The 17,307-nt window shown below is 42.8% G+C and overlaps 1 protein-coding gene across 1 annotated transcript in view; it reads left to right on the forward strand.

The window, feature by feature from the left end:
• Positions 1-17,307, forward strand: part of ROBO4 (roundabout guidance receptor 4) — a 77,861-nt gene that overhangs the window by 41,754 nt on the left and 18,800 nt on the right. Inside the window, exons 14-15 of the mRNA XM_070765307.1 lie at positions 2,439-2,577; positions 14,791-15,036. Of these exons, the coding sequence (XP_070621408.1) occupies positions 2,439-2,577; positions 14,791-15,036 (385 nt within the window). The remainder of the gene's footprint in view (positions 1-2,438; positions 2,578-14,790; positions 15,037-17,307) is intronic.

The raw sequence follows: 17,307 nt of genomic DNA on the forward strand, positions 1-17,307 counted from the left end.
TCAGACAATGTCGACTGGTGGGACCTAGGGGAAGAGCCTTCTCTGTGGTGGCCCTGGCCCTCTGGAACGAACTTCCTCCAGAGATAAGTATTGCCCTCTCCCTCGTGGTTTTTCACAAAGCCTTAAAAACTTACCTTTGCCAGCAGGCATGGGGGCCGTGAGTGATGAGACTGTCTCCGGCAGATATGAGACATGATTGGATTGGATGAGTGTATGTGAATGTGCATGTGGTTTTTAAATGTGTTTAGATTTTTTTTATTTTTAGAGATATTAGATTTCTTGTATACTGTTGTGTTAACATTGTACACTGCCCTGAGTCGCTTTGAGAAGGTCGGCATAGAAATCGAATTAATTAATAAAATAAATAAATAAATCAAACCGGAAGTCCATTTTTCCAAACTTCCGGTTTGCCTGTTGGGTGGGGGGGGGGGGTTTGCACTCCGGAGCTTCAGAGAAGCTTCCCTGAAGCCTCCAGTTGACAAAACCGCCTTCCTCAAGGCTGAAAATCAGCATTGCCCTATGTCAGCATGCATACTGGAGCTGACCTAAGGCAATGCTTTGCGATATGGCTCCGTGTGCTACCTGTGGTGCGTGTATCATAGATTCGTCATCACGGGCCTAGATAGTCTCCAATTCCTAAAGTAGGTTCCAAACTCCCAAAACATGGATGGGGAATGTAGTCAGACATTAGCAGGCTTCTATCGTCAATCTGCTTCTTTCTTATCTAGCAAAACTGACAGGGCTTTCTCATGACCTTGTCTTTTAAAGTGACCAATAGAAAGATAGGCAGAGAAGGCAGCAGCAATTAACACCAATTGGGTGTTGCATGTGGGCTGGGCAGGTAACGAAGCATCTGGGGTCAGCATCTGGTGTACAATAGCCAAGGGAATATCTCCTCCTGGTGCTTTCTAAAACAGGGATAACAGAACTTGGAAATGGTGGCAACACACCTTAATTGATGTCTAGCAGTGCTAATTAAAGCAGTTCAAAAATGCATGTGTGATTTCAGCCTAAATGACGCAAGCAAAGAAAATCTTCCCAAGGCACGATTCACATTCTTTCCTTATGCTTCTTTCGATTTAAAACTGGTTTGGCACCAGTTACATGCTGAAACCCAGAGCTGAACACATAATGCACAGATCTGATTTGTGACAGATCTGGTCTGAGAGGAGAGTCCTCTGGTTTAAAAAGTCAAGGAAGGTACTGTATCTATCTTGGCAAACAAGCAAGCAAAGACAGATAAGTTATCTCCTGTACTATATTACAGACTATTTCTGGAGCCTCTGTGGGCACCTTCTCTAGAACTGTGATATACAGAAGACACCTAATTGTGGAAATCAGTTTGTGAGAAATGTTGTAAAGTCTACGGAAAGGGGCGGCATACAAATCTAATAAATAAAATAAATTATGACTTTAATCTTTTCCCCATCGCTGCAGGAAACTATGTGCCCATCAGTTTGTCCAAGACTCAGTTGGTGTTTATTTGGACCTCTCCTCCCCTTTCTTTGACCGACTCATAAAGTGTATCCTAATCTGGATTGGATCCACCCATCCAGAGATGCTTTGGATGGCTAATTAATGAGACTTTCAGGGGAAACATGTTTTTTTGATTATAAGACTCTCGGTTGGTGTGTTTCTATTTCTCCAACATTGCGCAAAGATGATCCTGGCTGCGGTTGTAATATGTAACATCAGATATCTAGAATTTTTATCATATTTTCCTTTAAATATTCCTAGAAGAAAAATTTCTGGAGTATATTCAATTTGTGGCCCTACCAATTCTTGTAGTCAACTGTGTATCTTTTTTCCAATATTTTTTCGCTTCTGGGCACAACCACCATGTGTGTTAGTAGGTACCTTGCTCTTTTTTTAAAAAAAAATAAGCCATTGTGCACTGCTGAGTGATTTTTATCAGTTTAGTAAAGTGTATTATACATAGATGTAATAGTAATCATTTAAAGGGATTAAATCAGGGGTGAAATGTTACAGATTTGGCCCGATCCGGGTGTATCGGTAGCAGCGGTGGCCTGTGGTTTGGAGCAGTGTTTCCCAACCTTGGCAACTTGAAGATATTTGGACTTGAACTCCCAGAATTCCCCAGCCAGCGTTCGCTGGCTGGGGAATTCTGGGAGTTGAAGTCCAAATATCTTCAAGTTGCTATGGTTGGGAAACACTGGATTGGAGAACCGGTAGCAGCGGTAGTGTGGTGCTCTGCCTGCCTGCTCAGACATTGCCATTTTCTTGTTTTTCACCCTCTGCGCATGCACAAAGGGTGAAAAAGCATGCTCACGAGTGGCACATGGAGCGTGCACTTCTGAACTGGTAGGGAAGGCAAAGGAGCTAATTATTTCACCCAGTTCTCCAACGTGGATGAAGTGAGGATGGTGGGAAAGTTGCCATTTGTTGATCTTTTCTTTCGTTTTATGTTCCTTGTTTAGGGAGAGCGAAAAAGGTGCTAAAAACGTACAGCTCCTCCAAGTTCTCACTGTGCAGTTCCCAAAGTGGCCCTTCACTGCCACCACCTCCTCCTATCCCACCTGGCTTTCAAGCTCTCCAAGATTCCAGCACCAAGCAAGAGTAAGATGGGATCTGAATATTTGGGCGGTTTATCTTAATCTCAGAGCCTCTTTCTGCAACCCTCCTTCTACCTGGTACACAAGATTAAGAGGACGTAAACCACAGAGATGCTGGATTATTTGAGACTGAAGCAGCGTAGAACTCATAGCAGTTAATAAATACTCTGAGACGGGATCCTAAACATTATTGATTGCATTTCTAAACCAAGTACCAAAATTAATATTTAAAAAACATCTTGAAAACAATTACGATATTAATAGAATTTATTTATTTATTTATTATTTATTAATCAGATTTGTATGCCGCCCCTCTCCGCAGACTCGGGGCGGCTAACAACAATAAAAAGACAATGTAAACAAATCTAATATTAAAAATAATCTAAAAAACCCCCAATTTAAAGAACCAATCATACATACAAACATACCATGTATAAATTCTATAAGCCTAGGGGGAAGGGAAAATTTCAATTCCCCCATGCCTGACAACAGAGGTGGGTTTTAAGGAGCTTTCGAAAGGCAAGGAGGGTGGGGACAACTCTGATATCCAGGGGGAATTGGTTCGAGAGGGTCGGGGCTGCCACAGAGAAGGCTCTTCCCCTGGGTCCCGCCAGGCAACATTGTTTAGTCAACGGGACTCAAAGAAGGCCAACTATGTGGGACCTAACTGGTCGCTGGGATTCGTGTGGCAGAAGGTGGTCCCGGAGATATTCTGGTCCGATGCCATGAATATATTTAGAACAGGATTAAATTATGGAATTTTGATGGTCTCTGAAGTTGGTGGTTTGCTTGCAGATGTTTCATGAGTGTTGAGTTAGCTCCTTGCATATACACTGGCTTGTCATTCCAGTGTTGGTTTTCTTTTATTACAAAAAGCTTTATTTCATTATAAACACACAGAAACAAAACATTATAAAAATATTGGACAATGTGTGGCAGTCCTGTTTCTTATTTTCTATCGTGATACTTCTATGTACATCATTTAATATTTCTAGTACTATATACATTTTGTTATACATAGGTCTTACATCGGTATCTCTCTTATTCCTATATTCAGCCGATCCTCTTTTTTCTTTCCCTGTTATTTAAGTTAATTGACTATTTAATTGGTTGTTTTTATTTATTTATTTCCCCTTGACTTTCTAACCAAGAGTAGAATTTGTTCCAGCTTTGGTAGTATTATGACTCATCTTTATCTTTTATTTCCATTGTTAATTTATCCATTTCTGTACAGAACATTATTTTTTCCAATAATTCATCTTCAGTTGGTATGTTTTCACTTTTCCATTACAGTGGAACCCCGACATAAGAGCTGCTCGACTTAAGAGCTACTCGAGATAAGAGCTGGGAGAGGAGAGACATTTTTTTATTTTATTTTATTTATTACTTGGATTTGTATGCCGCCCCTCTCCGCGATACGAGCCGAGAAGAGCCGGGCTGGCTTACTTTCCTTCCTTCCCGCGCTGATGCAGAGCCACTCGAACAAAGCGTCGCGCCCCTCTGATGCTTTCGGCGGCTTCCGAAGCGACGCTGGGCTCTTTTGCCGCCAAAAGCGTCAGGGGTGTGTGACGCTTTGTTCGAGTGGCTCTGCATCAGCGCGGGAAGGAAGGAAAGTAAGCCAGCCCGGCTCTTCTCGGCTCGTATCCCGGCACTTGGTGAGTGGAGAGGCGGTCGCCTCCCCTGCCGCCCCACTCTGGGGGTCCTTGGCTTCTGCTGGGGGTGGGGGGATCCGAACGCTGTTTTGAATTTCACATTCCAAGTGGCCCAAATGCCAAAGGCGAACTTCCGCACCTCAGGAGTTAGCTCGCAAACGGCGCGGCTGTTTTAAAACATCGCTGCCGGCCTGGGGGGGGAGAGGGAAAGGGGGGAGAGGGGGGAGAGAAAGAGAGAGGGAGAAAGAGAAAGAGAGAGGGAAAGGGGGGGAGAGGGGGGAGAGAAAGAGAGAGGGATAGAAAGAGAGAGAGAGTGAGAGATGCTCAGTGAGCCTTTCTTTGAAGTTGCCTTTCTTTCTTTCTTTCTTTCTCTCTCTCTCTTTCTTTTTCTCTCTTGCTCTCTTGCTCTTTCATTCTTTTTTCTTTCTCTTTCTTTCTTTCTTTCTTTCTCTTTCTTTCTTTCTTTCTTTCTCTTGCTTTCTTTCTTTCTCTTGCTTTCTCTCCTTCCTTCCCTCCTTCCATTTCTTTCATTCTCCCTCTCTATTTTTATTTCTCTTTCATTTTCTTTCTTTCTCTCTTGCTTGCTTTCTTTCTTGCTCTTTTTCTTTCTCTCTTTTACCTTCCCTTCCTCTATTTCTTGCTTTCCTTTTCCTTCCTCCCTTCTTTCCTCCCTCTACAGGATTGGGTGGCAGTGAAGTTACTCTCCCCTTTCATAAGTTTCCTTGCTTCCTTCCTCTGTTCCTGTCCCTTCACCCTTTCTTTCTTCCTTCCTTTCTTTCTTTCCTTCCTTCCTTTCCTCCCTCCATTTCTTGCTTTCCTTTTCCTTCCTCCCTTCTTTCCTCCCTCTACAGGATTGGGTGGCAGTGAAGTTGAATAAATAACTACAGTTTAATGAATAAAAATAAAAGTTTGCCATGTTGATTGTTTTGGGTAAAAAGAGGAAGGGAAGGAAAGCTCTCAGCTTATCATCTTATTAATAAGTAAAGTTACATTTATTCTTGCAATGTCTTTTTGCATAATTTAGACTAACTTTGTGAGTTTTTTGAGGGCTGGAACCAATTAAAATTATTTACATTAATTCCTATGGGGAAAAGTCGTTCGAGATAAGAGCTGCTCGACTTAAGAGCGCAGGTCCGGAACGAATTAAACTCGTATCTCGAGGTACCACTGTATTGCAAAAATTAATCTTGCCGTGGTTGTGATGTGCAGGATTAAATAAATTTGACATCCTTCGTATCTTTCATGGGTTATTCCCAGTAGAAATAGTTCTGGTTTCCTTTCCATTTTTTTCCCCAATATCTCCTTGAACCACTTTTGAACTCTGTTCCAGAATATATTTGTCTTGTTACAAAGCCACCACATGTGGTAATAAGTACCATTCTCTTTCCTACATTTCCAACATTTAGGTGAATGTTTTTTTTAATCTATTTTAGCTAATTGTATTGGTGTTCTATGCCATCTATAGAACATTTTATACCAATTCTCTTTGTATGTTGTGGCTAGTGCTAGGTTTTTTTTCTTGTCCATAACTGTTGCCATTCATCTAAATTTATGTTGCAGCTGAAGTTCTGGGCCCATTTAACCATTGTCTCTTTGACTTGTTCCTCTTCCATTTTGTAATATAACAGATATTGGTACAATTTTTAAATTGATTTCTCATCTGTTCCTAGTAATATTTTATCTAATATAGTTCCTTTCTCTATCTCACGATTTTTCTTGTCCTTTCCATATCTTGACATTACCTGGAGGTACTCCCATCACTCTAGTTCTAATCCCTTCATCCCACAATTTTAATCTAGTTTTTAGATTCTCTTCTTCTTTCATCAGTTCTTTGTTGTTCTGCCGGCGTGTTTCAACCGCCCGTAATTACAGGGTAATTAGTCCAGGAAGACACATACCACACGATAAAAGGAAAACCCAAAAGTTTTTATAAACAGAAAAACAGAAACAGCTCCCTTTTTAAATGTCAATGGGATTTTCTGGTACACCCAAGGCACAGGTTAAATGCAATCCAATTGCTCATCCAATAACTGGGAACTTGAGTCCAATTCTAAAGTTCAGAGAGTCCACACACAATCTTGAACAGCACAAAAACCACCATCTTGATGAAACAATGAATCAGATAAACTGCCATGAGGCTAGAACACCAAGTTACACTTTTATCTGTAGCACTAATTACAGCAGCCCCACCCAACCACAGGTGGCCTCATTTTCTCTTGTAATAATCCTTCAGTTGTTGTCTCCTATGCATCACTCTATACATGCGTGGATGTGTCATTAATTCTTGTTCAGAATCCAGGGATGATACAGATGATTGATCTCCTCCTGGGCGGTCTGCCAAATTCCCCTCTTCCCTGTCACTCACGCTTCCTTGGTCAGAGGAGGCTTCGTCGGCATATTCCATCAGGAGCAAAACAGGCCTGCGGCATGTGGATGTTTGCACATTCCTTGGGGCAGGAGCTGGGCCAGAGCTAACCACAACATTTGTAGGTTATAATTTTGCCATTTTTTTAAAAAAAAAATAGGATGTACATAGGCGTATAATGGTGAAAACCAATTTGGAATGCCTATATACATTTGCTTTTTTAATATTTATCTATACATTTAATATCAATTTTCTTATGTAATGTCCTGAAAAGTAACGGTGTGATTTCTGTTTGTCATCCCATAGAAAGGAATGCCAACCAGCTTGTAGGTCATGTCCTTCAAGTTCTAGTACTCTTGTATTCTCCAATTTAATCCATTCTTTTGCCCATGTAAGAGCTGCCACCTGATAATATCCACTCCAGTCTGGTAAACCAAATCCCCCTCTGTCTTTTGCTTCTTGGAGCATTTTTAGTCTAATTCTGGGTCTTTTCTGTTGCCAGATGGATTATTATTTTGTTTAGGTTCTTAAAATATCCTTGATCTAATTTTATTGCGATGGTCTGAAATGGAAAGAGAATTTTAGGTAAAATATTCATCTTTATTGTTGCAACCCATAATTAGCTTATCATAATTATCCTTTTTAAGGGTAATGCATCTTGCTGATAGATTAATTCCCAGATATTTAATTTCCTTTGTTACCTGAAGATTTAGTTTTTCCATCAACTCATTTTTCTGTTTTTCAGTCATGCTTTTAAAAACTATCATTTTTGTCTTGTCCCTATTTATTTTTAACACTGTGATCTCTCCATATCTGCCAAGAAATCATTACACCTTCTGGTGTTAACCACCTGAAATTCACATTATGCCCTGCCAGTTTTTTTGAGGGTGTGATTTTCTCCTTGGTAAGGAGGAGGAGGAACCTATATCCTCACCAACATTGGCAGTACAAGCTACTGTACATACAGGGAGCAAACCCCACACTCACTAGCACTGATGATGTTTCCTAGTTTGGTAATGAAATACCTACATCCAAACAACCAGGTTCTGAGTAGGGGGTTGCACTAGAACAGGGATAGGCAAAGTTGGCTCTTCTATGGCATGTGGACTTCAACTCCCAGAATTTCTGAGCTAGCATGATTGGCTCAGGAATTCTGGGAGTTGTGGTCCACAAGTCATAGAAGAGCCAACTTTGCCTACTCCTGCACTAGAAAAACTCCAACTCTCTTATTTTGTTTGTCTGTCTGTCTGTCCGTCCGTCCGTCCGTCCGTCCGTCCGTCCGTCCGTCCGTCCGTCCATCCATCCATCCATCCATCCATCCATCCATCCATCCATCCATCCATCCATCCATCCATCCATCCATCCATCCATCTATCTATCTATCTATCTATCTATCTATCTATCTATTTATTGGATTTGTATGCCACCCCTCTCCGTGGACTCGGGGCGGCTAAAAACAGTGATAAAAACAGCATGTAACAATCCAATACTAAAACAACTAAAAAACTCTTATTATAAAACCAGACATACATACAGACATACCATGCATAAATTGTAGAGGCCTAGGGGGAAAGAATATCTCAGTTCCCCCATGCCTGAGGGCAGACGTTGATTTTAAGGAGCTTACGAAAGCCAAGGAGGTTGGGGGCAATTCTGATCTCTGGGGGGAGTTGGTTCCAGAGGGCCAGGGCCACCACAGAGAAGGCTCTTCCCCTGGTTCCCACCAAACGACATTGTTTAGTTGACAGGACCCGGAGAAGGCCAACTCTGTGGGACCTAACTGGTCGCTGGGATTCGTGCGGCAGAAGGCGGTCTCGGAGATATTCTGGTCCGATGCCATAAAGGGCTTTATAGGTCATAACCAACATTTTGAATCGTGACCGGAAACTGATCGACAACCAATGCAGACTGCAGAGTGTTGGTGTGACATGGGCATACCTAGGGAAGCCCATGATTGCTCTCCCAACTGCATTCTGCATGATCTGAAGTTTCCAAACACTCTTCAAAGGTAGCCCCATGTAGAGAGCCTTACAGTAGTCGAGCCTCGAGGCGATGAGGGCATGAGTGACTGTGAGCAGTGACTCCCGGTCCAGATATTTTGTTAATAACTCTGTGAAGGGCACTCAGAAGATATCATTTTTAAAACACTTTCCCTCCCAGTTGCTTAGGCTAACAACGGATGACTCAATACTTCAATTGTTTTGCTCATGATACTCAAAGAAAGCCCAGATGGGAATGGACAAGATGGTGGTTGGCTTTCAACCCCCTGCAGAATGGAATCTCTTCTGCTTCTCCTCTGGCTTTTGATAGAGAGCCACCTTGCAGAAAACTCAGAGTTCACCCTGTGCTGACTCATCTTCTGGTTGTGCCAGATAGTAGAATAAATTGCCTGCTCCTTCCTCTAGCACCAAGTAGGCAAATCTACATACTTTGCATATTATTCACAGGCACCCTTATGATGGATCATCGGGGTGGCAGGAACAAATGTGGCTGGGAAATGAATCCCAACTATCCTGTCTCCCTATTTTGCACTTAAAAAGCTACAAATCATGGGATGATTCCATGCCTGGCTAGAAGGGAGCATTTCTCATTGAACAGGGCAGGCATCTGTACAAGTGCCCAGCTATTTAAGTAAATGGGCAATTATCATTCCAGGCAAGTAAATCAATCCATTAGTGAAATATCAGCTGACTCCGTCCTTTTTTGCTGCCCCTTTAAATCCCATATTTATGTAGAGAAAAAAAGTTGTCCTTGGATCTTGCAAGAAATAATTTTGGTGTCATTCTGAATTTATGGGCAATTACACAATAATTGACTGCTCTATTGAAAATTCATTTGGTTGCAAAGGAGAACAGAGCAGAGTTTGTGTAACAGGGGTGGCTGAAGTACATTTTCCAGGGCTTCTCCTTTCTTTGACATCAGGCTCCTGTGCATGTCCCTAACTTCTCTTTATGGTCATGGAGAAGAAAAAGTTGGTATGTCCACCCACTTCAGATGATCCCAAGATTACTGATACACTCAAGAGGAAAAGGAGAAAATCTCATTTCACATAAAACACTTGCTCCTTTTGTTCAGCAGACAAAATATGTTTGCTTGCCAAAAGGGCTGCTTGAGCCTAGAGCTAAACTCTGAGCTCATGGATGAATCTCAACTGGTTAGGATTAGGTAGGTTAAACAGAGTAAGTTTACATGATTCTACATCTTGCTTTTCTATTTACAAGGCATGATATTTGTCTTACATGTGTAAATTCTGTGACGGCTCTTGCTTCCTTGCTTCCTTGCTTCCTTGCTTCCTTGCTTCCTTGCTTCCTTGCTTCCTTGCTTCCTTGCTTCCTTGCTTCCTTGCTTCCTTGCTTCCTTGCTTCCTTGCTTCCTTGCTTCCTTGCTTCCTTGCTTCCTTCCTTCCTTCCTTGCTTGCTTGCTTGCTTGCTTCCTTCCTTGCTTCCTTGCTTCCTTGCTTCCTTGCTTCCTTGCTTCCTTGCTTCCTTGCTTCCTTGCTTCCTTGCTTCCTTCCTTCCTTCCTTCCTTCCTGGAGTGGGCTGCCAAAGTGGAACGGTGATGTGTGCTTGCCCCCGTGGCTCTGAGTGCTAGTGGAGTCCAGCACAATTATGCTACTGCACCTGGGCAGGTAGCGAAATTGCATGCAGACATGCAGGTGTGCCCGTGGTGTGACCACGGCACTGTTCCACCTTAGCAGTCCACCTCTGCTTCCTTCCCTCCCTCTTCTTTCTCCTCCTCCTCCCATTCTTGAACTCAATTTTTCTCTCCCTGGAATAGATTTGGACCCACTTTAATCAATCATGAGAGTTATTGTGCTGATAAACAGATGGAGAAATGGACAGAGTCCTGAACCTCTTTACATAATTTATTTTCATTACTTAAGCATAGTCATGTAATTACTAAGAGTACAGCTCAATTCATAGGAAGCTTCATCTACTGTATTTTTAACTGCAACACCTAGAAACATAAACCCACAGCTGCAGGATGGCTGGAGTACGAGGTTCAGAAGGGCCCTTGTCCTTAATTTAACAGCATGTAAAGAAGACAGTAGAAGGTTTGTACTGTCAGGCTTGCAAGATTCTGTTAACGTAACAGAACATTAGAGAAATCCTATCAATTGCAATCCTTTATTAGTTTACTTCTAATGGCAGAATCTTGCCAAACTAAAGCTATGACTTTTTATCCTAATAGATATTAGAGTGGATGGACTAGAAGACCTCCAAGGTCCCTTCCAACTCTGTTATAAGATAGATTGAATGATGGGATTTCCTTTTCTTAACTTGTTTTCTACTCAATAAAACATAATCTTAGGAAATAAGAACCTAAAAACTAACCTTCTAATATACAGAAGCAGTACATGAACAAATGTATCACAGCCCATTTTGATTGTTTCTCTCTCTAAAACTGCCTAGAAGATGTTTAGAAGGGAACATACTGCTGCCGCTTAGGGACTGCCCTATCTCCTTTGGTTTTCTGACATGGCAGTGGGTTTTTTTGCAGAGAGGAAATGCAGTTATTTAATTTTATTTATTGATTTAGAAATCTTTCTAAGTCACTTATGGTTAGAATAAATCCTTTCTGATGTACCAAGTAAAATATAAAGCCTGAGTGAAGCCATTACATAAAATCCAATAGAAGCATCCATATAATGTTGCTAAACTCAAGACAAGCAACAGATATCCAGGGACAGCCTTGAGCAGGGAGAGATGTCTTAAGGACGAAGCAGACTCATTTTAATTTCCTCTAAGAATTGTCTTGTTGAGTGGGTATCTGTGTGATGTCCCTTGGAATGCAAGTTGGCAGCTGTAGCTGAAATTTGAGTGGGTGTTGTGCTGTCTAGCGTGCCTGCACAACTAAGTGGTATGTTTGTTTTGTTAGAACAAGTGAATGACTTCTAGATAATAACAGCAACCTGATAGGGTCTGTGCTGCCTGAATGAACTTCAGTATCCCTGCCCGTTATTATGGGAGCTAGCAAGATGCTGACTTGAAAACTACATCCAGGAGAAAACCAACCTAGAACTAAGATCAAGTTTCCTGCCAGTTAGAACAATTAATCAATGGAGCAGCTTGCCTCCAGAAGTTGTGAATTCTCCAACACTGGAAGTTTTTAAGAAAGATTGGACAATTATTTGTCTGAAATGGTATAAGTTTCCTGCAGGGGGGTTGGACTAGAAGACCTCCAAGGTCCCTCCCAACTTTTCTATTCTATTCTATTCTATTCTATTCTATACTATGCTATGCCATGCTAATGTAAACAAATCTAATATTAAAAATAATCTAAAAAACCCCCAATTTAAAGAACCAATCATACATACAAACATACCATGTATAAATTCTATAAGCCTAGGGGGGAAGGGAAAATTTCAATTCCCCCATGCCTGACGACAGAGGTGGGTTTTAAGGAGCTTGCGAAAGGCAAGGAGGGTGGGGGCAACTCTGATATCTGGGGGAAGTCGGTTCCAGAGAGTCGGGGCCGCCACAGAGAAGGCTCTTCCCCTGGGTCTCGCCAGACGACATTGTTTAGTCGAAGGGATCCGGAGAAGGCCAACTCTGTGGGACCTAACTGGTCGCTGGGATTCGTGCAGCAGAAGGCGGTCCCGGAGCTATGCTATGCTATGCTATGCCATGCCATTCCAGTCCACTCCATTCCACTCTATCCTAGTCTTCTGAGATCTATTCCTAACAATATAACACATAAATGAGTAAGTATCATTTTCAGTCCTTTGAGAATAACGGTAGCAACACCTGGAAGCTTTTATTGGACACTGAACTGAAGTTCACACAGGAATGCTATTTTTAAGGTGCTTGTTTCAGGTTTGTGTAAGGTGACAGGCACAATGTACTGACACGCAAGTGGCTGTTGCTAACTTTGTCTGCTCTTTGAGGGTGGGGAGAGGTATAGAGAAGGGCTCAGGGACACCATCACAAGTTCCTGCTGTGGAAAGAGGCAGGCTTCCGGTTCTGAGATCACTCCCAGCTTCTGGCAGACTTGTCAAAGGGAGATCTTCAGGTCAGAAAATCTGCTAGAAATATGCAATTGGGCCAAGGAGGTGAGAATGGTAGGCTGGGTTCACTGTCAGGGGCTTGATGCCTAACTTGATCTGTTGGTGAGGAGAAAAGTTAAAAGAGTCCCTGCGGATTTTACTCTGCTACTCATTGGCCACTCTAGGGGGAAGCGCTCCTCTCCATTTCAAGGCCGTTGAGCCAGCGCTGTCCAAAGACATTTCTGCAACCGTGTGGCCTGCATGTTATCATGCAGCTCTGCTATCTATCTATCTATCTATCTATCTATCTATCTATCTATCTATCTATCTATCTGTCTGTCTGTCTGTCTGTCTGTCTGTCTGTCTGTCTGTCTGTCCGTCCGTCCGTCCGTCCGTCCGCCCGCCCGCCCGCCCGCCCGTCCGCCCGCCCGCCCGCCCGCCCGCCCGCCCGCCCACCCACCCACCCACCCACTCACTCACTCACTCACTCACGACTCAGGGTAGCTTGCAATAAACAGTATAAATACAAAAACAATAAAAAAAGTCGAATATAAAATCTAAAACAATAAAATCCTAATTAAAAACATATTAACTCAACCCTGACAAGACGGAGTGGCTGTGGGTTTTGCCTCCCAAGGACAATTCCATCTGGGAGGGGGGAAATCACTGACCCCTTCAGAGAAGGTCACAACCTGGGTGTCCTCCTCGATCCACAGCTGACTCTAGAACATCACCTTTCGTCTATGGCGAGGGGGCCGCTTGCCCAGGTTCGCCTGGTGCACCAGTTGCAGTCCAATCTAGATAGAGAGTCCTTGCTCACAATCATGCTCTTCTCACCTCGAGGTTCAACTACTCCAATGCTCTCTACATGGGGCTTTGAGGAGTGTTTGGAAACTCCAAATTGTGCAGAATGCAGCTGCATGAGTGGTCATGGGTCTTCCTAGATATACCCTTGTCTTTCCAAAACTCCATGGACTGTACTGGTTGCCAATTGGTTTCCAGACACAATTCAAAGTGTTGGTAATGACCTACAAAGCCCTACATGGCATTGGATCAGATTACTTACAGGACCGCCTTCTGCCGCATAAATCCCAGTGGCCGGTTAGGTCCCAGAGTTGGCCTTCTCCAGGTCCTGTCAACCAAACAATGTCGTTTGGCGGGGCCTAGGGGAAGAGCCTTCTTTGGGGGCCCTGGCCCTATGGAATCAGCTCCCCCCAGAGTTTCATACTGCCCCCACCCTCCTCGCCTTCTGCAAGAGTCTTAAGACTCACCTATGTCGTCAGGCCTGGGGCAATTAGATCTTGCCCCCCTGACTAATAAATGTGATGCATGGTGTGATTGGATTGTCTGATTGAGTAATATATAGGGGTTTTAGCTGTAGCTTTTTAAATGTATTAGGCGCATCCTAACCAGTCTATCTCCTGGTGCAAAGTTCAGGAATAAGAGTTTATGGGGTAACAGGCACGAATGGTACATGGGTCTTTGTAAATAGGCCATGCTCACCATAGAAATAGCATTAAGGCTTATATACTGTAACTGCTCCATAGAGCTTTATAGCACTCTCTGGGTGGTTTACAATGTCCAAGCACGATTTGCATATTGCCTCCAACAATCTGGGTCCACATATAATGACCTCAGAAGCCTCCTTCTGAGTAACCCTGAGCCCCGTCAGGATCAATCAAACTCCAGGCTATGAGCAGAGTTTTCTTGCAACACTGCCCTTTAACCACTGTGCCACCAGAGTTTTTGTGTACCAACTCCGCACTTGGTAGCCATTTTGTGAGAATGCTTAACAATCTGACATTCCAATTGTAGCCACCAAATAGCAATTGCCGGGGAAGGGAATTGATCTTCAAGGGTTTTTTTTAAGGTACTGAACCAGAGGATTGTGATTAGAAAATCAAAGCCAGCAATACCCTTTTCATTTCCCCCGAGATTCAGATGCTCATAAGTGAGAAGACTTGAAGTAGCCTGAGCTCTAAGGTGCCTAGATCACCTTTCTCTGGTACCCTCCAGATTTGTAATCAAGAAATCCTATGATTCCCACTCACATGAACCAAAACATGTTATATGCACTCCTCAAAACAAAACTAGCTAAAAGCTTCGAGAAATGGCCTCTTTTCCTCCTATTTTGAGTTGTTCTTTTGTAATTTTTTAAAAGAGAGAAATTATTTGCTGGTCATTTACTATCTGTACTTGCTGCCTGCTTCACAGGTGCTCTTGTACATGCTATCTTGACCCCCCAGAGGACTTCATGAATCAGCAGGTGGACAAGGAGTCACTGAAGATGGTCAAAGAGTCTCTGGATGAACACCAGTCCTTCCCCACCTTGCCTTACAACCAGCTTCCCACAGCTTCATGTTCAGTCCCTGTATCTCTCAGCGATGACCAGGAGACAATTCTCACCCCAGAAGAGGTGGCAGAATACCTGGAATTCAGCACAGAAACTGATTGTCAAAGGTAAACAGCTACCAAACGTCAAAGTTCATTAAAATAAGAGTTTATGTGAGGATAGTCCAGAATGGGACAACTTGGTGCAGCCAACTCACCATGGCCAACTCTCCAAAGCAGAAGAATTTGTGGCGGGCCAAGTCAACAATTCAATTTAAATATTTTAAATAATTTAAAAAACATTTTAATTTTTGTCATTTACATTTTATTTTGTCCCTCCTTTTGTTTCCTATAATAATAATAATAATAATAATAATAATAATAATAATAATAATAATAATAATAACAACAACAACAACAACAACAACGGGTGTTATTGTTGTTATGTTATTATTATTATTGTTGTTGTTGTTTTGTTGTTGTTGTTGTTGTTGTTGTTATTATTATTATTATTATTATTATTATTATTTAGATTTGTATGCCGCCCTTCTCCGAAAACTCGGGGCAGCTCACAGAATACAGTGTAAAATCAAAGCATATAAAACAAATCTAATACATTAAAAAACTACAGCTAAAACCCCAATCTGTTAATCAATCAACAAATTCAATCACACCCTGCATCACATTTATTGGTCAGGGGGTCTAGATCTAATTGCTCCAGGCCTGCTCCAGGTGAGTCTTGAGACTCTTGCGGAAGGTGAGGAGGGTGGGGGCAGTGCGAATCTCTGGGAGAAGCTGATTGCAGAGAACCGGGGGCCCCATAGAGAAGGCTCTTCCCCTAGGCCCCGCCAAGTGACATTGTCTGGTTGGCGGGACCTGGAGAAGGCCAACTCTGTGGGACCTAACCGGCCGCTGGGATTTATGCGGCAGAATAAATTATTCTATTCCACTGTTTCTTCGATATTAATGTCCTGTCCTAGTCCTGTGGCAAGTTGTCCTGTGTTGAGTTGGCCATGCCAAGTTGGCTATGCCGAGTTGGCCATGCTGAATTGTCCTGCACCATAAACAGTTTGCCCCTTGGATGTATCCTTCATTGCGTTGAGAAACTTAGAGTTTGATGCATCTTTCAGATTTAGTATTCCTTCCATGTCCTCTTCATCTAATTCTAACTTTGAATCATTCTATTTTTGCTCCAGGAGCTTCATTTTTAAACATGTACGTAAGATGGCATATGGCAGATTTATTTTCATCTATTATTTTGTTCAATATGTTCTCTCTTTTTTTGCATGCTATACATTTTAAGGTTATTTTTAATTTCCCGTTATGTGCCTACAAGCAGATTCCATTTAATACAAAGATGGCAAACCTTTTTTGGTTCGGGAGCCCAAAGGGTGCACACATGGGTAATAGTGTACGTGTGCGTGCCCACACCCATAATCAGGGGTGGGCTACTGCCCGGATGGGGGGGGGGAACACAGTGGGGTAGCAAAAATGGAGCTCCACCCCAGACCACCCAATTTGCACTGAAAGATGTTGAAAGAAAATGCAGGGTGTCCTGCATCAACCACACCCACAGTGTGGTAGTAAAATTTTTGGTAACCCTTCACTGCCCATAATGCAATTCCCTTCCACCCCACGCATGTGCACAGGCCTTATTAAAGCCTCTGGACTTCCGGTAGGCATGTTGGGCTGTTTTTCACTCTCCAGGAAAGTTTCTTTAAAAAATACTTTGGGGATTTTGTCTTGTAGACAAGCAAGACTCCATGGAAATACAAAGACCTCCAAATAAAGGTGATATTCTGCTGTTTCAGCCCAGTTTGGGCAAACTGGTAGTGGCGACCTGTGGGTGGGCCTTCCCACTGCCCTGGTGCTAAGTCGTGCGCTCTCACATTTGAGAACTAGTAGGGAAAGTCAGTGAATACCAACTCTGCCTCCCAAGTATCCTGGGCTGAAGGAAACTGCACATAAAGCCACAGCTTCAGCCTGCCAACTGCTAAAACAAATGTCCCACAACTGCTGCTTTGGTGGTTTGAGGACAGCTTGTCCCATAAGGCTGGCTCCTTACACTTTGGTAACTGGGGCTGGGACACGAAGTAGCAGATTTTATGGGAAGCACAGTGACTCCAATGAGATAATTACAGCTCTTTTTAAAGCCTAGGCGGGCTAATCGGCAGCCAGCTCAATGTTTTCAGCAATGTTTTACAATCTTCAGCTGGTTTTGGGTGCCAGTGACATCGCCTTCCAGTTGCAAGCCACATTCTCCTCTTGAGGCATGGAAAAATGTACTAGTATGCTTCCTTTCGGACTGAGGTGGCAGGGTTATTTTAGTTTCTGCAGGGAGGAACTAAGTGATTTCTGTGAGGGGGGGAAAAACATTGTTAAAGTTGTAGCCTAAGCAAT

This window comes from Erythrolamprus reginae, chromosome 12 (assembly GCF_031021105.1).
Source record: "Erythrolamprus reginae isolate rEryReg1 chromosome 12, rEryReg1.hap1, whole genome shotgun sequence".
Taxonomy (NCBI): domain Eukaryota; kingdom Metazoa; phylum Chordata; class Lepidosauria; order Squamata; family Dipsadidae; genus Erythrolamprus; species Erythrolamprus reginae.